General features: G+C 48.9%; 1 protein-coding gene across 2 annotated transcripts; it reads left to right on the top strand.

Moving 5' to 3' along the window:
• Nucleotides 1–303: 303 nt before the first annotated feature.
• Vps26c (VPS26 endosomal protein sorting factor C) lies at nt 304–22325 on the top strand. Of its 2 annotated transcripts, XM_027415667.2 has the most exons (9): nt 341–461; nt 3446–3514; nt 6419–6562; nt 6950–7099; nt 13130–13210; nt 15952–16026; nt 18828–18978; nt 20033–20185; nt 20982–22325. In XM_027415667.2, exons 3-9 carry the CDS (start codon nt 6422–6424, stop codon nt 21062–21064), a joined length of 834 nt encoding a protein of 277 aa, XP_027271468.1. In that variant the 5' UTR covers nt 341–461; nt 3446–3514; nt 6419–6421; the 3' UTR covers nt 21065–22325. The 2 variants fall into 2 exon arrangements, with proteins under 2 accessions (XP_027271467.1, XP_027271468.1); XM_027415666.2 differs by lacking the exon at nt 3446–3514 and having other exon boundaries at nt 304–461.
• Nucleotides 22326–24158: the final 1833 nt, after the last annotated feature.

Raw genomic sequence — 24158 nt, forward strand, 5'->3', positions numbered from 1 at the left:
CTGGCACGGACCGTCCCCGAGGGGAGCTCCGGGGCGCGGGCGCAGCTCCCGGGAAGGAGGGAGCCGGGGACGGGCACGGGGACCGGGACACGCGCGTTTCCACCGTCGCTTCCGGAAGCCCCGCTCCACAGCGCCGCCCTCCCTCCGCGCACAGCCTGACGGGAGAAAGCCGCCCCGCCCCGCCCCTGCCGCGGGGCACGCCGGGAGAGCCGCGGGCTCCCTGCAGCCTTCCGGAAGTGTGCGCGCGCTCCGCGCCCCCGGGCCGGAAGCAGGGAAGGTGTGCGGGGAGGGAGGGGCGCTGGTCACGTGGCGCCACTGCGGACTCAGCCGGAGAGGGGCGTGGCAGTGGGCGGGGCCAGCGGGTCACGAGTGGCCGGAAGTTGCGGCCTCTGCGGATAGTCGAGATGGGGACCTCCCTGGACATCAAGATCAAAAGAGCGAACAAAGTGTATCACGCCGGGGTAAGTGGGGCTCGGCGGGCTCCGGGATGGGCGTGGCCCGCGGTCCTGAGCCGGGAGGGCGGGCGGGCGGGCGAGCGGCGGGGCTCGGCGTGAAGCGCAGGGGCGGACGCCCCCGCTCCTGACGGGACGGCGTCCCCACAGCGCGCACGTGTGAAGCCCTTGGTCACCCCGGGAGGAGACCCCAGCGATCCTCACGCACAGCCCGCCAGTCAGTGTCGGGACACACCCCACTTCCACCCCCGCACACACAGGGAAGCGCTCCTTCGCGGTTTTGTCGTCTGTCAGCATTCAAAGACCCCCCTCCCCCCAACCCAGACACCTCCTAGGTTCCCGCACGCGGTGTGGAAGGCACTCTGGACTCTGGTGAGGTGCGCTGAGAGAGAGGGACTCATGCCACATCACTGCCAAAACAGTTAACCCGCTTACAGGGGAGCGGTCGGGCCTGCCTCTCTCACTTGAGGGACACTGTCAGACCACTGGCATATTCTTTAGGGAAAAAGAAAAACAGGCTGCCGAAGTAGCTCGAATGGTAAAATAGTCGCAAGCGCGCACTAAGCCCTGGGCTCAGCCCCTGGCGCTACCACCACCAGACGTGGTGGTGGTGGTGACCGCCCAGGAGTTAGAGGTAGGAGGGTCACAAGTTCATGGCCATCCTCGGCTGCATACTGAGTGTGATACAGCCTGGGATCACAAGATAAAGGGCCAGAGAGACGGGTGAGCCGTTAAGAACAGGTGCTACCTTGGAGAGATCCACATTGGCTCCCCAGCACCAGTCAGGCCACTTGCAACCACCTGGGACTCCCGCTCCAGGACTCTTGACACCTCTGGTCTTGGATCGCACCTGCACTCACACGCTCACACCCACTCACAGATACAAGTGTATGCATGTAACTTCAAATAAATAGTTTTAAAAGTCAAGACAATAAAATAGTTTAAGAGGAAAGGACACTGTTCTGTCACTCTGTGACATTCTGTTCTTTGTGTGGTGCACTAACAGCTACTTGAACAAAAATGCATATGACATTGTGAGTTTCGTTATGTTTTGCTGTACTGGAGGAGCTCATTGGCCAGAAGAACCTCACAGTAAAATTTTCTGTAATGTAAATATAATTCATCTGTTTTTATGAATTCGGAATGCCTTATTCTTAAATGATATATGTACTCTTGAAAGTGACACCATTGGATATTAGACTTGTGAAATACAAAGGAGATAGATGCATACACTCCTTGCACAACCAGGTTACCATGACAAGAGATTTCTGTGCCATGGGGTGGTTACTGTTGGCTACCCACTCCCCGAAAAGATCCCAGAACTCTATGCTCACTTTGTCTTACATGTAACTCCTTCTTAAAAAATAAAGGTGAAAATCTTAAATGCAACAACTCATTATTTTTAATGAAAAGTTACAAAACTATAATGCTCTTTAAAAATGAAAGCTCGGGGCTGGAGAGGTGGCTTGAGTTCTCAGCACTGGCTACTTTTGTAGAGGATCCTGACCTGGTTCCTAGCATCTACCTGGTGGCTCACAACCAGCTCACAGTCCATGGGATCCCATGCCCTCTTCTGGCCTTTGTAGGCACCAGGAATGCACACAGTGCACAGGCATACAGGCAGGTAAAAGACCCACTCATGAAATAAATCTTTACAAAGACAGGAGGGCTAACTATATTATTGCGGTTTGAATGAGAATGACCCCCATAGGCTCACATATTTGAGCTTGCTCTACCCTGCACCCTGCCGCTGGGGCTGCTTGGACTTTCTCCCTGCTGAGCCCTTGTTGTTCTCCCCCGTCTTCCTCTTACCTGAGTGCTGCCTCATGCTGCTCACTGGGCCCTCTGTGTGGCCCGAAACCTGCATTCTCCACCCAGCTGCTCTTGCTGTAGTCTGCAGGGCTTCATGCCCAGCTGTGTAGCGAGTCAGCCCAGGACCGCTGGGCAGCTGGTCCCTGTATTAGTTACTTCTCATACTCCTGAGCTTAAATGCCCTGACCAAGGCAGCTCAAGGAAGCAAGGGTTGATGCTGGCTCTCAGTCCGTGATGGGGAGTTGATGGTGAAGGGGCTTGAGGCACTGGTCACAAGGCGTCTGCTGTCCGGAAGCTAAGAGTGTTAGCGCTGGGCTACTTTCCTCAGTTAACCTAATCCAGATGGCCCCTCTCGGGCTGCCCAGAGGCTTGTCTCCTACCTAATCCTATCAGGGTTATAATCAGTATTCACCACAGCCCCTCTCTGGTACTGTTTTCCCTTTGCTGACTCCTTCCCAGTCAGTACCCCATCAGTGCCCCAGACTGTCAGCGCCCCACTGGTCTGTCTGTCCTTGGCTTACACAGCAGTCAAGGCAGAATGCTTTGTGGGCAGTCCTGGTGCCAGCCAGCTCAGAAGATGAGTGAGAGGGCATGTGTTGGGTGGTTGCTGGGCAGATGTGACTGCAGTTGAACACTGGGTACAGTCCTCGGTGACACCCATTCCTCAATGTCCTATGTTTGCCCTTGATTATTGACTGACCTCTTAGCAAGGTGAGTCACTGAGACATTCAAATGAAGCCACTCTTCTTTTTGGGGATGGGGGTTGAGACAGGTTTCTCTGTGGCTTTGGAGGCTGTCCTGGAACTAGCTCCTGTAGACCAGGCTGGTCTGAACTCATAGAGATCCACCTGCCTCTGCATCCTGAGTGCTGGGACTAAAGGCATGCGCCAGCACTGCCTGGCTTTTCTTTCTTTCTTTTTTTTGGAAGCCAGCCTTCTATTTGTTCTCCATGGTCATTGCGAGCCACGCACACACACACACCCCAGCTCTTGAGTGGTGGTTACACTCTCTGTTCTATCTGTACTTTCTTCTCCAACCCCAGACACTACTCTAGGCTTGAGTTTGTACTTAGGGAGAATGACTTTTTCCATGTCATTCATTCATGTGTGTGTGTGTGTGTCTGTCTGTCTGTCTGTGTGTAGGTCAGACGACAACTAGTGGATTTGGTTCTCTCCTAACAGGAGGTTTGGTAGCAGGTGCCTTTACCTGCTGAACCATCTGGAAGCCCTGAGACTGACATTGCTAAACGGGTAGGAATGACCTGTTTTCTCTCCATCTCACACACGGGCTCTAACTGCTCTAGAGAAGCAGAAACAAACCAGTACCTGACGGCAGCATGCAGTGGAGAGATACTTGCTGAGCAGAGTTTCTTACTGTCTTGTCCTGTGTGACATCCAGGGCCAAGGGAGGAATTGCATGCTGTGAAACCCACTGCTGCAGGCGTGACACCCCACCCCCACCCCCACCCCCCGTCACAGCGGGACTGCTAGAGCTGCATGCTGGGGTGTGTCATGCACACTTGGGGCAGGGCACTGCGCAGCTCGCCAAACCCAGGTGGCTTCAGATGCACTCTCTTTTCCTCAGCATTTTCTGGATCAGCTGTTTCTAGGCTACATCTGGAAGCTGAACTGTTCTTCTCACAGTTGCATTGTCACTGTAAAATGGTAACACTGGAGAGTGACACCTGAGAGGAAGTGAGAGCTGTCCCTGGGTCATGCCCCGCCACGCACAGCTCAGACAGACATGTAGAGGAGGGGTTCTGGTGACCTGCTTCTGTGCAGTGAAGAACCCTGAACTATGTAGTCCACACTGGCCTCAAGCTCACAGCCCTCTTGCCCAGTTGACACCCCGGCCCTCAGTTTGGGGTTAGGTGTGTGCCATCACTCCTAGCTTAGTTGTTACCTTTTTATTGCTGAGTTGTCTGACCCCGTATGAATGAACCACAGTCTGCATCCATCCATCCATAGGAGGGCATGTGCATAGATGGGAGTAAAATTGCTACAGCTGTTTATGCAGAGGTTCTCAGGTGAAGGTAAGCCTTCATTTTCCTTTTGGGAAACTTGAGGAGTGGGTAGCATTATCTCACTTTTGTTTGTAAAGTGTGTCTGTGTGCATGTGAGTGCAGGTGCCTGTAGGGACGGACCCTCAGTGTTGACTCCCCGGAGTGGACTTACATGTGGTTGTGAGCTGCCTGATGGGTTTAGAGGAGTGTGAGCTCTTCCCGTGCAGCCATCTTCAGCCCCGTACAATCTCATTTTTTTGTTTGTTTTTTCAAAACAGGGTTTCTCTGTGTAGCCCTGGCTGTTCTGGAACTCTTTCTGTAGACCAGGCTGGCCTCAGACTCACAGAGATCCACCTGCCTCTGCCTCCCAAGTGCTGGGATTAAAGGCGTGCGCCATCAACACCCGACTGTTTGTTTCTTAGTACACATTATGGTTTGGCCATTTTATTTCCAGGTACAAAAGAGTCATTGCACAGTCTGGGGTGGCCTCTTACATTCTGCTGACAGATTTGGAAGTGTCTTCTTGGTCAAAGGTGATATGGTTTTTGCTGTGAAGATTACAAGGCTGAGGCCAGGGGTGAATGGGAAGCTTGCACTGTGTGCACCCTCAGGATCATCTCTGGATTTCTGGTCCACCTCCAGTGTCTCCAGAGCAGAGACTGAACCTCTGTGCAGAACACTTGGCCCTGTGCCTCAAGGAAGGGTTGAGTTTCTCTCAGGGTCAGTGAGGCGGCTGGCCATGCTGCCTACTTTGAGGAGAACCCGGGTTCACATTTGTACATAGAGGAGTATAGAGCACTGTGCCCGCCTTCCTTGTTTTCTACACACATACAACATGGAGCTGCATTCTCCTCATTCTGGTTTCTAGTTATCTCAGCTCCCCTGGGTTAAGGATCACCTTCCTATGATAAGGGCCACGGCTCTTCTTCCTAACACCACACACACATAGGAGTTTCCCTGTAAGATGTCCAGGTCCATTGCCATCCACAACTGGAAAGGGTTTCCCCTCTGAAGTCCTGAGATCCCTGTCTGATGTCGGGGGTAAGGCATGGATCCTGTCTGGAGACATGCATTTTCTTCCCTTTGTGCTGAACGTCTAGGTAAGAGTGGGGAGAGTTTGTTTTTTTTTTTTTTTAATGGGAATTGCATAGTATATAAGAACGCCTGATTTATTAACAAATTAGTATTTTGAATTTTTTTATTTTGTGTTATTTTTTAAGACAGGGTTTCTCTGTGAAGCCCTGGCTGTTCTGGGACTCACTCTATAAAACAGGCCGGTGTAGGGAGAAAGCATGATTAGAGGTACTGCTGACCATGCCAGCTTGGGCGTGGTCACAGGTAAAGCTAAACATGCTTTCTCCCTATAGGTTTTGAACTCAGAGATCCACAGCCTCTGCCTCCCAAGTGCTTGGAATAAAGGTCTAGCAGAATTATTTTAAAATTAAATTTAGAAGCTAAAGTATTTCAGAGGCATTTTCATGTTCTATGAACATAAAGTTCTCCTGGGATTCTGATGAGAATGAAGATAATACTGATCACTCAAAACACACTATTTCTGTGATTGGGTATGTGAAGGTCAGAGAACATCTTGTGGAAGTCAGGTTTCTCCCATCACGTGGGTCAGTCCCAGGAATTGAACTCAAGCCATCAGGCTTGGCAGCAAGTGTCTTTTTACCCGCTGTACCAACCATCCTGCTGGCCCCTTTTCATGTAGATTTTGGGGCTCTGGAGTAGGTAGTGAAAAACATACTTAGGACATTCACTAAACACAGGTACACCCTGCCCGGCAGTCCCACAGAGCACATGACACGAAGCTGTCTTCCCTGGAGAACAGGAGTGAAGTATGCAGCAGAGTCGGTGTGGGCTCAGGGTCCCTGCTGTCCTACTCTCCATGTTTCCTTTGTTGTCACCAGCTTTGTGCCGCCATCACAGGGCCATTTGCTGGCAGTATTTCTGAACCAGATTCAGGTGGGCCCTTACCAGCCAGGACTGAAGATGAGTCTGGAAGGTGACACTGGGGGAAGGGCCCAGCGCATCCTCTGTCCAGGCCTGGCTTCACTGTTGTCCGGCAGGGGCGGGGAGGGCGGAGACATCTCCACAGGATTGTTCAGGGGGTATGCTGTTCTGATTGGAAGCTGTGTCTTGTCCCCAGGAAATGCTCTCTGGTGTGGTGGTCATCTCTAGCAAAGACTCCGTCCAGCACCAGGGAGTGTCTTTGACAATGGAAGGGACTGTAAACCTCCAGCTCAGTGCCAAAAGTGTGGGCGTGTTCGAAGCCTTTTACAACTCTGTGAAGGTAAGAGCCAGTGTGGCACTGGTACCGTGGATCTGTATATTCGCCGTGTGCCTTGGTAGCTGTCGTGACTTGGCAAGGTTCATGGCCCTCACAGTTTCAGTTCTTACATAGCAGCCTGAGATCAGCCTGTGTTGCTTCTGTGTCCTGCTAGCAGACTTCTACATGCAAACTGTGGTGGCATGTGTGCATCGTACACATGCATGCACACACTCACACTACATTAACTAAGTGCAGTGAGAAGATTTTTTTAAAGAAATGAACCATTATTGTGCAGACTTAAAACACAGAAGCAGCTTGCTGTCTGTCCAGGAACACAGGAGCATCCGCACCCCCTGTGCTGCTGGCGTGACTGTGTGTGCTGACCCTGCGGCTTACTTGTGTTGACAGCCCATCCAGATCCTCAGCAGCACCATAGACGTGCTGAAGCCAGGAAAGCTCCCCAGTGGTAAGACTGAGATTCCCTTCGAGTTTCCTCTGCATGTGAAGGGCAGCAAAGTCCTGTATGAGACCTACCACGGCGTGTTTGTGAACATCCAGGTGAGTTCCTGCCCCACATACATGACACCTTGTTCTTCTGCTCAAGACCAGCTTGACTGCTTGTCTTCACTGAGACAGCTGAACTCAACACTCTGAATTGTGGACATGCTGTAGCGATTTCTCGTTTTGTCCTGCTAACTACATCTTGTGTGTGTGTGAGTTACTAATTTTGCAGTGCTAGAGATGAAAGCCTGAGCCTCACACATGCTGCAGCAGTTATTACCCTGAGCCCCAGTGACCCTGTGGTGAGTAGGAGCCATGGTTATAAATGCTTAAGTTCCTTTGTTTGTCTGTATTTTCCTCAGGCCACAGTGACACCATCAGGGGCACAGAACTGCTTCAATCTCTTTCTGGCACCTGCACTGACTTGTCTGTTTCATTCTTATGAGTATCTCTTTGTGTGATACCCAAAGGCTGCCGCTTAACATAGGCTGTATTCTTCATTGAGGAGACCTTGTAAATGAGGGGAAGTGGGTTTATGACTTCCTGTCTACCTCTGCTGTGAGGGATGGCTTTCACAGTTGCTATTGTCTCAGTCATGACTCAGCCAGAGAAAGAGCCCCTTCCTTCATCCAGTGCAAAGAAAGGTACTTTTGTGTAGTCTGCCTTGCAGCAGCTCTTGCTAAGTGAGGAAACCCCAAAGTCTTAGGATGCACAAAAAGGCAGAGGATGAGAGAGTTGTTTGATTTGTTAATCAAGTTTAAGTTAATCACATCTGCACTTAGTGAGCACCACTCATTTGCTGAAAATCTAGCACATTAAAAAAATAACTTCAGAATATTTGGGAGCATTAATTAAAGGTTTAGTTTTCTGTGAGTTTCATGAACTGAATATCTGTCAAGGTGAACGACAGGACAGTGTACTCTAGTGCAAAACGCTACTTTTCTCTGAAGAAGATGCTTTCAGCCCTCTTTCTCACAGACCTACCTGTGCAGGCAGTGACAGTGACACACACCCACATGTGCGCATACACACATAAAAATAAACCTCAGGAACAAAGCCGGTGCTGGAGAGAGGCCCCAGCAGTTAAGACTGGGTACTGCTCTTTAAGGGCCCCAAGTTTGGTTCCTGGCACCCATGTGGGCTGTTCACATCTACCTCAGCTCCAGGTGACCTGATGCCTTAGGTCTCTGTGGTCAGCTGAACACATATGTATATAACTAAAGACACACAGCATACTGAGTGCAGGGCTGGCCCTGAGCACGGCTCTGCAGGTGAAGCTGCCTGCTGCCATGCCTGGGCTCTCTCCCCAAGCCTTGCATGGCAGAAGTCGCCCTGTGGCTTCTGCAGGTGCGCTACAGTGCACACCACACACCATATACACAAAGAAAACTGAAAAGGAAACCTGTTGGAATGAGATCAGTTTTTCTGGCCATAGTCTCCTTTGTTTATTGTCTCTTAAGAGAAAAAGTGGATTTACTTAAAGTTAGATTGGAAGTCTCATCCTTTTCCAAATTCTGCTAAGAATACAAATGTAGCATGAGTTCTTTGACAGTGTAGACTGTGTATGTCCTGGGAGCTCATAGATGCAAGAGAGTGTTAGTGTGTGGCTAGTTCTCGAGCACAGCTAATGATGCCCACCCAACTTTTTCCTTGGGTTAACCTCAGCTACAACATGGAACTGTACATAGCCCCCAATACCTTTAAAAATCGTAAAGATGCGATTTCTTCTTAGCCGAGCCTCAGGTTTCTATGAGCTTATCACAACTTATCACTGTTAGTGTTTTCCGGTTGGAACCGGCTGTGTGCATTCAGGTCTGTGCTTCAGCCGCACCCCAACCCTGCCATCCTTTTTCCTCCGTGTTCATTTTCTGAGTCACCTGAAAGTTAGCTGCACAGCCCACGTGCACTTCAGGTCTCATTACTTCAGTATCCATCTCCAAAAACCTGGAGACTTACACAAAATCACAGTTAATGTTTTTATCAAAATTAACATAAATTCTCAAATAATTTCTAGCTCCTGTGCAAATGTATCATTTTCTCTTGAGAAAATCTACTTAGTAGTATCTAGGATTATGACTTTTTGCTGTTCCTCCCAACCACCCACCCTTTGTTTGACAGGTCTTTTCCTAGCTTCTTTGTCAGTAAGCAAGTGTCATCCAGAGAGGACAGTGACTTTCTGTGGTCATGTGGCTCATCTCAGCATACATAGGGATTCTCAGTGTATCACTCATAGCTTCTATCTTTGACCATGCTCCTCTAAAGATTACGTAATGTTCACAGGTACGTTACGTTAATTTGAATAAAAGCTTTGGTTACTTTTTTGTTGTTGTTGGATTTTTGGGGTTTTTTTGTTTGTTTGTTTGTTTGTTTGTTTGTTGGTTTGTTTGTTTGAGACAGGGCTTCTCTGTATAGTCCTGGCTGTCCTGGAACTCACTCTGTACATCAGGCTGACCTCGAACTCACAGAGCCTAAATCTGTCTCCTGAGTGCTGAGATTAAAGGTGTGTGCCACCACAGCCCGGCAAAAGCTGTGTTGTTAAGTCTTAATCCGTTCTCAAATTATGTAGACATAAGAAACCATTTCATGGGGCTGGAGAGATGGCTCAGGGGTTAAGAGCACTGACTGTTCTTCCCGAGGTTCTGAGTTCAATTCCCAGCAACCACATGGTGGCTCACAACCGTATGTAATGTGATCTGGTGCCCCCTTCTGGCACGAATTGTATACATGATAAATAAATAAATAAATCTTTAAAAAAAAAACAACAAAAAAACAGTAACTGCTTGCTTTGGAAACTTGGGACCGTTCTCTTCCCAGGGAACTACCCCAACACGGTGGAATAAAATCCTTTAAAAAAAAAAAAGAAGAAACCATATCATTTATATTTTGAGTATTGTAGTAGCATAATGTAAAAATCATGAGACAAAATAAAGGGTTTAAAATGTAACCTGCTTTAAATTCCTGACTTGCTGAGGCTTGCTTGTTATTTCTTACTGAGTTCTGCTCTTGTGGCCATACTGACAAAATTTTATAGCACAGACAGCAGTGTTACCATGTCTGCTAAAATCTCATACTCAGAATTAATTTATAAAAATTCTAGTCTGCCTTTTCAGGGTTAAGAATACCGTGTGTGTGTGTGTGTGTGTGTGTGTGTGTGTGTGTGTGTGTGTGTGTGTGTGTGTGTGTGTGTGTGTGTGTGTGCGCGCTCACGCGCGTGTTGGACAGACGGTTCAGTGGTTAAAAGCACTCAGTGTTCTTGCAGAGTTGGTCCTAGCAGTCACAGCCTCCGCTGACTGTAGCCCCAGGGACTCCCGCACAGCTTCCTTCCTTCACATGTACATATCCACATGAAGACACCCACACACAAACACATAATTTTAAACCTTAAAAAAAAATCCAACCTTATGTCTCTTTTGGTAATTCTGCTGATGTCTGGCGTCCTGTTGCCCTCTGACCTCCTCTGTGGCTCTCCCCACACGATCACTCCACAGGACCTGGGAAGTTAGTTACAAAGTGAGAGACCAGGACTGACAGTGGGCAGACCTGGGTTTGCATTACATTCCTGCCATCACATTGTGAAAGGATTTGGTGTAGGTTTTGGCAGTGGGCAGGGGTCCATTCAAATCCCACCTCTGTGAACCTCCTCCAGCAACCTACCTGACCTTGCTGCAAGGAGGTTAGTGAGAGAACCGCCTGTCACACAGAATGTCACGAAGTGAGTAGCTGCCTAGTGATGAATGCAAGAATTGATGACTCTCCTTACAGTAGCCTTGTAACAACTCATTTTGTTTTTTGTTTGTTTGGAACTCATATATAGATCAGGCTGGCCTTGAACTCACAGAGCTCCACTTGCATCTGCCTCCGGAGTGCTGGGGTTAAAGGCGTGCACTAGTAACAACATTTTTCAAATGTTTATTTCATGTGTGGGTGTTCCCTGCATGTATCTGTGCACCTTGTGTATGCAGTGACCATGGAGGCCAGAAGAGGGTATCAAATCCCCGAGTTAAATGAAGATGGTTTTAAGCCACCATGTGGACACTGGGGTCAAATCCAGGTCCTCTGCAAGAGCAGCAGTGCTTTTAACCACTGAACCCTCCCCCTTCATCTCTTCATCCCCCTTGCAACAGCTGGAATCCCATCAGTGCTGTAAGTTAACTGAAACAATAGACAAGGAAGGACTTGACCCTCCTAGAACACACACAGAAGTTGCCTCTTTGTTTCACCTTGCCCCCCCCAACAGATTACATGATTCATTCATTTACAAATGATTGGTCTCACCCTTCATGTATAGAGACCAAAGTGGACGTCTGTGACTCATACCTTCCTTTCACAAATTGTACAGTGAACTTAAATTGATAGGGACCTATATCATGGATTTGAGATTCCAGGAGGGTGGCTTGGCTGGATTGGAGACCAGGGCACCAGAATGTTTGAGCTTGGCTTTCTTGTGTACTGTGTTCTTTGTCCTTGGGGACACTTGGGGACATCTTCTCCCTTGTTAGAGCAAAGCTGGAGGCCACTGAACAGGTGTAGCTTCCATCTTCTGAGCTCATGACTCAGTAAAAGAAAATAGTTTCCTCAAGTCCCTTAAATGGTTCTGGCTTTACCTAGCACTTCTGAACTGTTGAGGGAGGTGGTAGAGGCCAGGCTCCCTTCAGTGCACATGAAGTCCAGGAAGTGGGGCAGTGTACTTGTGTGCTTGCATGTACACACACCAGCCTAAATGAGCTTGTCTGCTTTGAGGAGAACAGATTGCAGTGTCCTTAGAGAATATATATACTGCATATACACATAAATAAATTCTTAGATCCTTATAGGCAAGAGATGATTCTTATAAAAACGTTTTATCTCCCTGCAGTACCTCAAATATACAGGAACTTATTTCATGTGGAAAGGTTGCTCTTAGAGTGTAACGTCTTAGAAGATTCATAGCTATGCATACGGTCCTAGCTATGAACATTATTTTTGGCACAATTCAGAAGTTTTTCCTACATGATTAAATCAACAAGCTGACTGAACGGGAGCTCTATGAGAGTCTGGGTCTAAGTTATGATGCTGAGAGGAGTGCCACTTGGCCACACCCTGGCTCCCCAAGTTTTCCCTAAAGTGGTCTCTGAGCTGCCTCAGCTCATGGCCAGGGATTTAAGGCCACAGTTGCTGTGTCACAACCAAGTAAGCTTAGCGGCCACATTGCCTGCCTGGCTGGCTCCTGGGGAAGACAGGAGCTCCTCACAGCAGAGACCCTGGCTCCTGGGGAGGACAGGAGCTCCTCACAGCAGGCACTCTGCCAGTGACATGCTTCGAAAATCCACCACACTCAAGAAAGGAATAAGCCCAGGCAAAGCTTCTGTCTCCTGAGCCCCTCCCTCCAGGCTTTAACTGGAGATTGATGGGCAGGGTTGGAAGGACAGCTGGGAAAGGAGGCTGGCTCTGTGGTGTCTGGACTTGGAGCTTAATCATAGCCTTCTTACTGCTCTGTCTCTGAATTTTTAAAATACATCTTTATTTCCCCTTTAAAGTACACAGAAACAGTTTTTAGGATTCCCTGGAGTCCTGTTTTTGTTTTCTTTTTTCTTCATGTGATCGATCATTCATGGCTCCTTGTTTATAAATGAAAAACTCCTCCTGACAGTGTGACCCAACTTGGCTCTGGTGCCCCACACTTAGCATCCAGTGTGATACTTGTGAGGTGCCCGAGGCTGCTCCTGGGTGTCCAGAGTGGAGCTCATGGACACCCCTCACAGGTCACCCTCCATATCCCTGGGGCTGCAGAGGGAAGATGCAGCTCAGAGGGGTTGTGGTTTTTCTGGGCTCACACAGGAGGTGGACAGCTGTGTCCAGCCTTGTAGCCCCGGTGCTCTGCTCCCTGGTTCTTACTTCCTGCTCCCTGCCTGTGGAACAGCCGCCTGTGTTTTGTTTAGAGATGCCTTAATTGCTCAATAATTCCTCTCTCTTCTATCCACTTCGTGAAACTCACCCATTGGCCAAAGTGTCCTTAAAATATGTTGACTCCTTGTGACTCTGGATGTTGTGTCTAGATAAGAACAAAGCCTACTGAGATGACGTTTGTCTCTCCTGCTTCTCCTCCAGTACACACTGCGCTGTGACATGCGGCGGTCCCTGTTGGCCAAGGACCTGACCAAGACCTGTGAATTCATCGTTCATTCTGCTGTAAGCCTCTCCTCAGAGCCCTAGGCTCTCCCATGAGGTGTGGGATAGATAGCACCTGTTGACAAGGCAGTCAGCTGGGTCTGCAGAGGACCTGAGGCACGGGATAAGACTGGTGGCGTGAACACCAGCGTGGGCACTGCTTCTGGGACACCCAGCTTCTGGGTCTGCACCTCACTTTAGGAAACGCCATTTTACAACCTGTAGTAAGTGAACTCACTGTCCTTTCTCTGCAAAGGACACACTCACCTTGGCCCCCAGTCTGCTGTGGCAAACACACCAGAGACTTAATGCTTGGCACTTGGTGCTCTGTGAGAACACAGGGATATGCAGGTGCAGGCCTGTCTCTCTCTGATCCTTACACATTTTGCCTATATTTTGCAGTGCACTTTTTTTTGTTTTTTGTTTTTTGTTTTTCGAGACAGGGTTTCTCTGGCAGTACAAATTTTTTTAAATGCCTTTCCATGCCATCTTGGGTAATTGGACCCCTGAAGCCACTGCTGCAGCCACTTGGGGAGTTCATAACAAGTCCCTCATTGCCTATATCAGTGGTCCTCAGCCTGTTGTGGGTCGTGACTTCTTTGGGGGTTCAATGACCCTTTCACAAGGATCACCTAAGGACAGATATTTATATCACAATTCATAACAGTAGCAAAATTAGTTATGAAGTAGCAATGAAAACAATTTTATGTTTGGGGGTCACCACAACATGAGGAAGTGTATTAAAAGGTCGCCCCATTAGGAGGGTTGAGACCCAGTGGCCTCCATGGTCACAGAGAATCAGCAGTGACAACATCTCCCCTGGTGTACTGTGTGGTGACAGACACATCCCCAGCAGTCTCTCAGACCTCATGAGGTCTGGTTTCACAGAGGCAGCCACTCGTTGGCCTTTGTCTCAGCCCTGGCCAGTGGTCAGTCTGTCTCCGCTGTCCTGCTGTTCCCTCCATCAGACCCGTGTGTCTAAGGAGTTCCAGGACTGAGTTAGGACACTTGAGAGGGACCTTGGAGGAACCCCAGGCTGGAGAGCTGCCAGGGATAGTACAGCAGGTTTGCTGAACAGTGTTGGCCAGAGCTACCTCAAGAACTTGCTCTGAGGCCTTCAGGAGCTGGAAAGGCCTGCTCTACAACCTATGGGGGATCTCTGTGTAGTGTGGGCAGTGGTGCCTCTACTCAGTACACCATCACCACGTTGGTGCTGGGTGGAGCCACTGGATCCCACGGGTGCACTGTGCACCTCGGTGAGTAGGGACTTGACAGGGCATCCTGGGAGGATGGTTGGCAGTCACGGAGAATCTGTACTTGCATTTTTGTCACACTGTGATCTGACACCCTCAGGATGCTTAGGAAGTGAGTCCCAGTGCAGAATTGGAGTCACTTCTTCGTGATGTTAGCAAAGTCGTCACTGAGGCCCTCATTGTGCTCCTTTATTTGGGTAGCATTTTTAGGACCCCCAGTATTACAGTTACCTACTTACAGCTCCTGATTTGTGTAAAATAGGATTGAATTGTTTTGCTTTTGAAAATTATGTGTTTTAAAAGAAGGCTATTTTCTTCTTTTTCCATCAACGGTCTTTAAATAATCTAAAGCGTTTTGGGCTTTATGTCCTGAAACAGACTCACAGCCCCCTATGGTTATAACAAGGAAAGCTTTACGTTTCGTGAAGAGCAGAGAGTTCTAAGTCAGTCCTGAGCCCAGGTCCTCTCTGAAGCCCCTACCCTGTGACTGCAGGGCCCTCCTAAGGTGATCAGGGCTCCAGGGCCCCTGTCTCTGCTCATGGTATTCTGTCACCACAGGGCCTTCAGGAATTAGATGTTAGTCAAGCATGTTTGGTAATTCTAGTGCTGCGAAGGCTGACGCTGAATGGTCACCAGGAATTCAGATTAGCCTGGGCTACATAGTGTGCTTAAAGCCACCCTGTGCTGTCGACTGAGTGATGAGATACTGTCTCAAAAAAAAAAAAAAAAGAAAGGCAAGACTGGGTAACACTCGGGAGGCAGGGAGATCTCTGTGAGTTCAAGGCCTGCGTGGTCTACATAGTAAGTTCCAAGACAGTCAGGGCTATGTGGGGAGAGTTTGTCTCAAAAAAAGGTAGGCAAGCAGGTGGGTAGGTAGAAAAGGAAAGAAAAGAGAGCTGTCAGTGGCGGCCTCCACAGAGAGGCTGCAGTTCACTCTGGAATGTGGTTTACAAGTTCAGCGTCCTCTGGGCAGCAGGAAGAACAGTCTAAGAACACGCTGTGAACTCATCCAGAGTTCAGAAGAGAGCTCTGGGGATAAGACTTGGGAAGTGAGTGGTTCTTGGGTCTTGCTGGTGTTTTGGATCCTAGCCCTTGGGTGGGTGCCAGGCAGGCTTCCGTGTAGCCTGGCCTCATGAATGATTCTAGCTGGACAGCTCTTTAGCTAACGGCAGACAGCACTAGCCAGTCTGGTTCAACTTTGCACACAATGGGCAGGTGCTCTCCTCGTGTGTGAGGTGGCGGCAGTTCCCGGCTCCCAGCATTACTGTTCTGTTCCTCAGGTCTGACCTTCAGTTCTGAGCCCAGAAGGTCTCAGGTTGAGACATCTGGCCCCTGGCGGTACAGATGACACACTCCTGGGGGTGGGTAGACCTGGGTTTGTTTGAAATCCAATGGCTGCCTCTTACCAAGTCCTTCCGGTTAGTTTTCTGTGCTGCTTTCCTTTTAGTCAGAAGGGAAAAGCTGTTCCATTGTCCTCACCTCTCTGACTGTGGTTTTACTCCATTTCAGCCTCAGAAGGGGAAGCTGACCCCAAGTCCCGTTGACTTCACCATCACCCCGGAAACCTTGCAGAACGTCAAAGAGGTACTCATTTCCCACGTGTTGTGGCTTCTGTAGTAACGTGACCCAATGACCAGTTAGCTGCCCAGTTGTTCTTAGTTGAGAGTCGAGGTGTCAGTGGTAAGAGGGTGGTTTGTACCCAAGGGTGTTTTCATACTGAATTTTCAGACATTACTTAGGGGGAAAAGGACAGCACTTTTCAAGGCTCCTCCACATGCTATGATACCATTTCTGTGAAATGATGACGCCTCACCCTGTTGCCCAGGCTGGCCTTCTCCAGTATCATCCAGGACTACAGGCCCCTGGCTGGCCTGTCTTCCTGCTGAGCGTGACGACTCCTGCCCCCAGGCCTGCTCCTTTCTCTCCCTGTGCCCTGGCCTCTGTCCCTCACTGAGGCTTAGTCTGCAATCTCTCACCGGTATTCCAGGCAGATGAGAGCTGCTCGTGGGGTGGACAGCAAGGACACAGGAGCTGGGGCTGCACCAGCAGATTTCTTTACATGAGAACCAAGGATGCCTGGGTCTTGGTGGCAGCTCCCAGCAGGCCTCTGCTGGATCACTGTGGCCAGCCTTCTACGTCCAGAAAATCTCCCGTGTTTTAGTTTTAGTAAACGATTTTATCTCAGAGCAAGCAGTGCTGTCTATAGCTCTTTTCTGGCTAGAACTTGGCTTTTTACTCAAGTCTGCGTTTTGCTTGTGCTCATTACTGGGTTGAAGGCATGTCTGGGAGATCTGGGACACTGGAGTCATGACTGATGTCATTCCTTCAAGGGTGTGTCACAGGGAGCCCTTTCAGAAGGTTCTGGAAGGCAGTAGCCATAATGTCCTGGGGCCAGGGAGATTTCCATGCCCTGCCTCTTGTACACCTTGTGTATTTTCGTGGGCCCTCTACCCCTCCACACCCCCTTCTGCAGTAGACACAGCCCCCTTGTCCTACCCCACGTCTGCTCCTCCTCACAGGGCTCCACGTGTGGAACAGAGTCCCCTTTCCCCTGCTTTTATGTTCCTCACATATTGGTTCTTGGTGTAGATTTATTAGTAAGATTGTCTCCCGCCAGCCCTGGTGAGACTCTTCTCCCGAGTGTGAGCTGACACTGAGTTTTGTCAAAAGTGTCATACAGGGAGTGGCAGGTTTCATGTTAGTATTGGAAAATGAGAAAAGCATGGCTTTATTTTATTTCTGTTTGTTTGTTTATTTGGGTTTTTCAAGACAGGGTTTCTCTGTGTAATAGTCCTGGCTGTCCTGGAACTCACTCTATGGACCAGGCTGGCCTTGAACTCACAGAGATCCGCCTGCATCTGCCTCCTGGGTGCTGGGATTAAAGGCGTGCGCCACCACCGCAAGGCACATGCTTTATTTTAAATAACTTGTATAACACATGGTTATTTATAAAATATCACTAGAGGTTTTTCTTTTTTAGGTGAGAAAAGGGGATGGGGAGAATAAGACTTGCACAGAAGATGCAGGGAGCAGAGATGAGGCTCAAAGCAGTGCAGTGCAGGCCACGCCTTCACCACTGGGGAGGGGACACAAGAGCCACACTGGAGGTCACTGGCTCATAAACTGCCTCAACATTGTGTGAGCTTCGCTGTTGTCTACCTTTCTAGCTTGTTTTCCTTGTATTCATTTTTCAAACTTTGTCTTCCACCCACACATTTCTAGAGGGTTTGATGGGTAAAAACTGCTGGTGTTCAGAGCTGCACCAGTCTGGTGGCCACCAGCCCTGTGTGACCGCTGCCACTCAAGCTGTGGCTGGCTGACTTAAGATGGGAAGTAAGCTGAGAGGGCCGGCCTGGTCTCAGAGATCGGTTTGTAAAAGAGAATGCAAAGCATCACTTATACTTTCTGTTTTTGAGACCGTCTGGTGTATCCCAGATTGGCCTTGAATTATTTAGTTGAGGATGACTTTGACCTTCTCATCCTGCTACCTCCGCTTGAGGGCTAGAACAACAGGCGCGTGCTACCATTCCTGGTACTCGAGACTAAAGCCAGAGCTCCATGTCTGCCAGGCAAGCAGTCTTCTGGCTGAACTATAGCATTCAAATTTCTCATTGATTATATGCAGAAGTGATAACATTTTAGATATACTGTTAAAAATTTTTAGTGTAGATACCAGAAAATTTTAAATTATACTCTGAGGCAATTACAAATTCTGAATGGTTTTAAATTTGTGGCTTATGTTGCTTCTACTGGAACTGGATAGTGGGACATGACAGAGATGAAGACTCCTACAGTGACTGTCCAACGAGTCTCCTTCAGAGCGACTGCCAGTTCCCCTCGGCCAGCTTCCTGTCTACAGAAAAAGGTCCCACAGCTTTTCATCAGGAATTGAGAAAAACTACTCTTTCAGTAGCCTTGAAATGAAAGTAATTGGCTTCAAACTTGCCTAATTGGGAACATTGTAAAACTGACTACCTTTTCCCTTTTCCTTAGATCTTCTTTTTCTTTTTCTTCTCTTTCTTTGTTACTTTTCTTTGTTTATTTTTCAGCCTGGGGTTGATGGGTGGTTGTCCTTAACCACCCTGTCAACTTCTCAGGCTCTGACATATTATGTCTGTTGCTGGTGAAGGCAGGAAGTTGATTCCCCAGATCTGTCCCGTCTGTTTGTCCTTCACATGGGTAAACGGCGCCTGAGGAGTCGCTCTGATGTCCACCGACAGATGCTAACACTATTCTTCTCTCTTGTTTTGTACAACAGGGTTTCCGCAGTTTCTAGAACAATTACCCAACTTGGTTTCCAGTTCTTATTTGCAGCAAAGCAACTGGAACAACCAATGGCTCTTTTCCTTTTGTTCCTGATGTCTTTTTATCTCTTTTTATCATAGAGGGCCTCACTCCCCAAATTCCTCATTAGAGGACATCTGAACTCTACCAACTGTGCCATCACGCAGCCCCTGACAGGAGAGCTGGTGGTGGAGCACTCGGATGCTGCTATCCGGAGCATAGAGCTTCAGCTGGTCCGGGTGGAGACCTGTGGTAAGGCTTTGGAGCTGTGAGCATCTGAGTCTGTCCTGTCATTTGTGCCCATTCTCCTGGAGCCTGCTAGTGTGCGCATGCCTAATATCTGTCCTCAGAGGTTCTAATTCTAGTGTGGAGTGGTACCTGGGAGTCAGGAAACCTGGGCTTTAAAAATGCTTCCCTCGATTCCTGGTAGTGGTGCATGAGGTTCCTAGGCCCTGTGTGGAAAGCCATGAAGTAAGGGCAAAGCAACACATCGTGAATAGGCAGCCTCAGAAAGTTTTGCTGAGGTGGTGACCATGTTCCTATGCTTAGGCGGCCAGGAGGTCCGTTTGGTAGCTATAGATGTGCTTCCCAGAATCTGTGCATCAGAAGCCTAGTCCCCAGCACAGCAGTGTAGGGAGTGAGCGCTTTGGGGGTGGCTGTCTTCATGACGGGTTATACGGTTGTCTCAGGAGAGGACTGTTATAATATGGAGTGCGCCCAGGCTGGCTCAATGTGCCTCACCAAGTGGTAGCCTCTGCACAAAGCCATCAGATGTGTCCCCTGCTCTTGTGTGTCTGTGATATTTGTGTGTAGGTACCTGTGAGGCTGTAAAGGAGCGTTGGATCCCTTAGAACTGGAGTTATGAGGCAATTGTGATCTGCCTGATGGCGGGTGCTGAGGAAAGAACTTAGGTCCTTGACAAGAGCAGGAAAGGTTGTCAGCCACTAAGCCACCCCGCCCTGTAGTCTTCTCGTGGTAGAGGACACCACATTGTGACACAGAAGATGTGCCCAGAACCTCATTTTTCTAACACTGCTATTCTGATGACCGTCATGGCCTACGCACGCTTGCAGATGGTCAGTGACGTACAAATCGGGGTACTGGGTTCCCAGCACCTAAAGCCAGCATGGTGATGTTTGAGGATGTCAGAAATGGAAGGGAGGGGATTCCCAGTCCTGAAGAACAAACTGTGGGAGTGGGTAAACGTGTTGTTGCTGCCTGCCACAGTACCGGACGGGTTTGCTGACCAGTTTGCTTTGGTGCCGTGGTGTCCTGACCCTATGGTGCTTGCTGCTTGCTTCCCCAGGGTGTGCAGAAGGGTATGCACGCGATGCCACAGAGATTCAGAATATCCAAATCGCCGATGGGGACATTTGTAGGAGTCTGTCTGTCCCTCTCTACATGGTCTTCCCCAGACTGTTCACCTGCCCAACCCTGGAGACCACTAACTTCAAAGTGGGTAAGCCTGTGGGGCCAGGTGGAGGGGAGGGAAGGTGTGGTCCACAGGGAGAGGCACCTTCACACAGGTTTGCTGGAGTCACAGCTACAGCTGTCAGCCCTTTGATTACTCATCAGTGCCTCAGTGAGAAGCTGCACGTACAGGGTACCTAAAGCCTGACTTCTGAAAGCCTCCCTCAAAGTCAGACTGGAGCCCAGCAAAGTCCTCCAATCTCCAACATTCTGGGGCTTCCCACCCCAACTCTGGGTGTAACTTTACAGCTTCACACAGTGGCCTCTTTCAGGGCGTCTCTGCAGTGAACTTGACCCTGCCATGCCCTGCCTGGCCTCAGTGGCTTTCTGAAACACTTGTACAAATCTCCATAACACTATAACCTTAGCATCTTGCACACCCCTAAAGCCAGTGTGGATACTGCTGCAACATTGTTTTCAGCTCTGGCCACCTTCTTCCACAGATGTGATGGCCTCTGTGGTCCTTATTGACTAACCCTAGGAAAACACTAATCCATGTTTTTTTTTTTTATGTAATTTATTATTTTTAATTTTGTGTATGTGTCTATGAATGAGTGTATACACCCAAAGCCCTGCCCAGAGCTGTGTTTCTGCAGTGTGGTGCCAGTGTCTCTTTGCCCACACCATAAACCATACTAGAACTGACTCTGTAGCTCGGGCTGGCCTCAAGCATACTGCCTTCCTCTTGCCTCAGCTTCTCAAGTGCTGGAATTACAGTGCGGGCCACTGTGTTAAGAGTCTGTTCTCCGAGCGCAGTGTAAGTGGCCGTCTCTCTCCCTCTGCAGAGTTTGAGGTTAATGTGGTGGTTCTTCTTCATGCTGACCACCTCATCACAGAGAACTTCCCACTGAAGCTCTGCCGGACATAGTCCAGCTGCAGGAGGGGACAGCCAGGTGGCCACGTGGACGTCTGTCTGGTCATCTGCTCACAGGTGGACGTCTGTCTGTCATCTGCTCACAGGTGGATGTCACCCGGGTCGTCCTCTCAGGCATCGTCCCTGGAGTCTGTATTTTCATGATTTCACCTCATTGCCCAAAGCTTGTTTCCTTGAGGTGCCTTGCCTCGGCCTTTCCTCTGGAATGTAACAGAATTTCCTCACCTGTGTTGCAAGATCACAGAAAACATTTCTGACAGCCCCAGATGTGCCTGTTTCTCTTTAGGTTCAGTAAAGCAGTTGCTGGCCAGTGAGACCACGGAGACAGAAAGGAATCCCTCTCCAACTTGCCCAGACTCCTGACAGCAAAAGGTCAGCAACCAGTAGGCTCACAGAGTGAACCTGTGTTACGCTCCAAGGTGTGACAGTGACTTCACCTGGAAATACGGAGCCTTTGCAAAACCTCTCGAGTTCTTGATAACGTTTTACTAGAACTTCAGATGCTTTTAGGGAACTAGAAAACAACAGCTAGTCCTTGTTCTCACAGGAGTGAGGGAACCTGTGAATGGTGGCTGGTGCTGGAGTTCTTGTGGTCTGTCCAGCTGGCACACACACTTAATGCTGCCATGCTCCCAGAGCAGACTGAAAGGCAAGGAGGTTGCACAGGGGGAAGAATGCATATGGCTGTTCATTACTAGGTAATTTCTGAGTGACGACAGGAGGCCACACTGAGGAAGGATGATGGACTTGGTCTGTCCCTCACCCCTGAGGGACCTGTGCTTTGAGCCAGGGTTGTGGCTTCAAGTCTGTTTTCCCTCAGCCTCGCACTGTAACTCACACTTTATGGAGAGTGTGCTGTAATATTTTACTTTCTTCCAATCTCGCCGTTGTTCTGTTGGTCCACAGTTAGTGAGCACTCTGTGCATGCTGGCTGGCCTGCTTCACAGCTTCTGAGGGGCAGGCCTAGGCAAAGCAGGCCCCGAGTGACTGTCCTGTCACGGCCAATACGGAACTGGGGCTTCCCCGAGGAAACTGAGGAGCTTTAGAGTCACCTGACAGTGTGTTTTCGGACAGTGTATTTTTGGCTTGTCTATTTTTTATGCTTACATCATAATACTTATCTAACCTTGATGTATTTAAACAATCAAGTAGCCAAAAATAGAGGCCACAGTTTCTGGTCAGTTTGCAAGGAAAAGTCATCTTTAATGACATAATTTTTTTTAATGAATAAAGAATGCTAAATAATTTTTAAAAATGGTGTGGAGTGCATATTCTTATCTACTGTCTTTAGTAGCCCTTTAGAAAGATGGAGGACATGCTCCTCAGTAATTATTACCTGGACATCCAGTCAGGAGCAGTCCAGCTGAGGCCTCAAGCTGGCCATTTCCTTCCACTTCTTGACCTGAGTCTCTTATCACGTTAGTGAGCAGACCTGACATGTTTGGTTGATTCAGACGGCAGCATTCTGGCTGGAGGCGAGTGTCCAAGTGTCAGGGTTGGTAGATTCTCTCAATTAGACCAAGAGTGTGAAAGGGGATGGGAAGAAGCGAGGGGAACCTAAAACTAAATTATTTTGCAAATGAGGCGGGGCTCTGGGCCAGCATGCTGCCATGTGCTTCCACGCCTCGCCAGAGCAGAGCAAGCTGAGATGGAACAGTCACTGACGTGTGTAGCACTCTCAACCACCCTCCGAATGAGGATGGGAGGGGGTTTGGACCTACCCTGCCATTACCAATCCCCTCAGTATTTCTGGTGACACTGACCAAGGTGGGGCTTCCTCCACATTGCCACTGTTGGTATCAAGGAGTTGGGTTTCCACTTGGCTCCCAGAATATTTTGTCATGACAGCATGATTCATCTACCCTGTGTGTCCCTGGCTGTGCACTCTTGGCTGTGGCACTGTGGTGATGGTCCTCTAAAGGCCTTGGGTTTACAAAGAGTGCTCCTCAGGCCTGAAGCCTTTCGCACTGGGCAGGTGACACACTCTGCTCTGCCCAGAGGGAGGCTGGTCACTTACATTCCAGCTGTGGGTGTAGGCAGAGGAGAACTACAAGCATCGTGTTTTCTGGCTGCGTTTGGGTGTCACTGAGGCAGTGACAGCATCCCACTTGTTTGTTCATTTGGCCCATCACACTGTTTGCTGCACCAGGTGTTAGGAGCCAAGCAGTCTGATTGCCTGTTTTGAGCAACTCCATCAAAAAGAAGACAAGAAAGCAAGGTCCGAATTTGCGGCTGTTCAGCTTTAGGGATGAAGATACTGATGCAAGTCCAAGCTGAACCACACATTGGCTCCGACTTCTTCCTTCAGGTATGATGAAAATTATCAGGGTGTGTCAGACCCTTTCGGAACATCAGCATGCTCTCATCACAGCAAGTTCACGAGGGGAGTTTTGTTATTCCTACTCCATAGCTATGGAAAAAGCAATGACTTGCTCAAGCTACAGGCAGCGTTAGTAACTAGCCCAGTACTGCCCCGCAAGCATTACCGTGTGCGGTCACTGCTACAGTGAGAATATTGGGTGTATCATGCACGGATGGAGACCACTGAAACTACTTCGTAATTCCCAGTTGGTTTTCAAAAAGACATGGTGAACTTTTATGAGAAACAATCTGTTTCATGGTAAAATTTATGGAAGTTCACTCATTTGGGGAGTCTAGGTAAAGCTGGAAGCAAGCAGAACAGCCATCTATGGAAACATTTCAAAGCAAGGCCATTTCCATCTAAGTGTTCTGTGGTCCCACAATGCCTGTCAAAGCCCACCACAGCAGTGGGAGAAAAACGGTGTTTGTGGGTCTGAAAGAGTGGATTCGAGAATTACGAAGTAGTTTCAGTTTGGGCACTGACTGCTCTTCCAGAGGTCCTGAGTTCAATTCCCAGCAACCACATGGTGGCTCCAACCATCCGTTATGAGATCTGGTGCCCTCTTCTGGTGTGCAGATATACATGGAAGCAGAATACTGTATACATAATAAATAAATAAAATCTTTAAAAAAATATTTATAAAAATATTTATAAAAAAATGGCAACAAAAAACCACCCTCACATTCCTTTGTACGTTATGGCAAATACATATACTTTAAATCCATG

The sequence above is a fragment of the Cricetulus griseus genome, chromosome 4, assembly GCF_003668045.3.
Source record: "Cricetulus griseus strain 17A/GY chromosome 4, alternate assembly CriGri-PICRH-1.0, whole genome shotgun sequence".
NCBI lineage: Eukaryota > Metazoa > Chordata > Mammalia > Rodentia > Cricetidae > Cricetulus > Cricetulus griseus.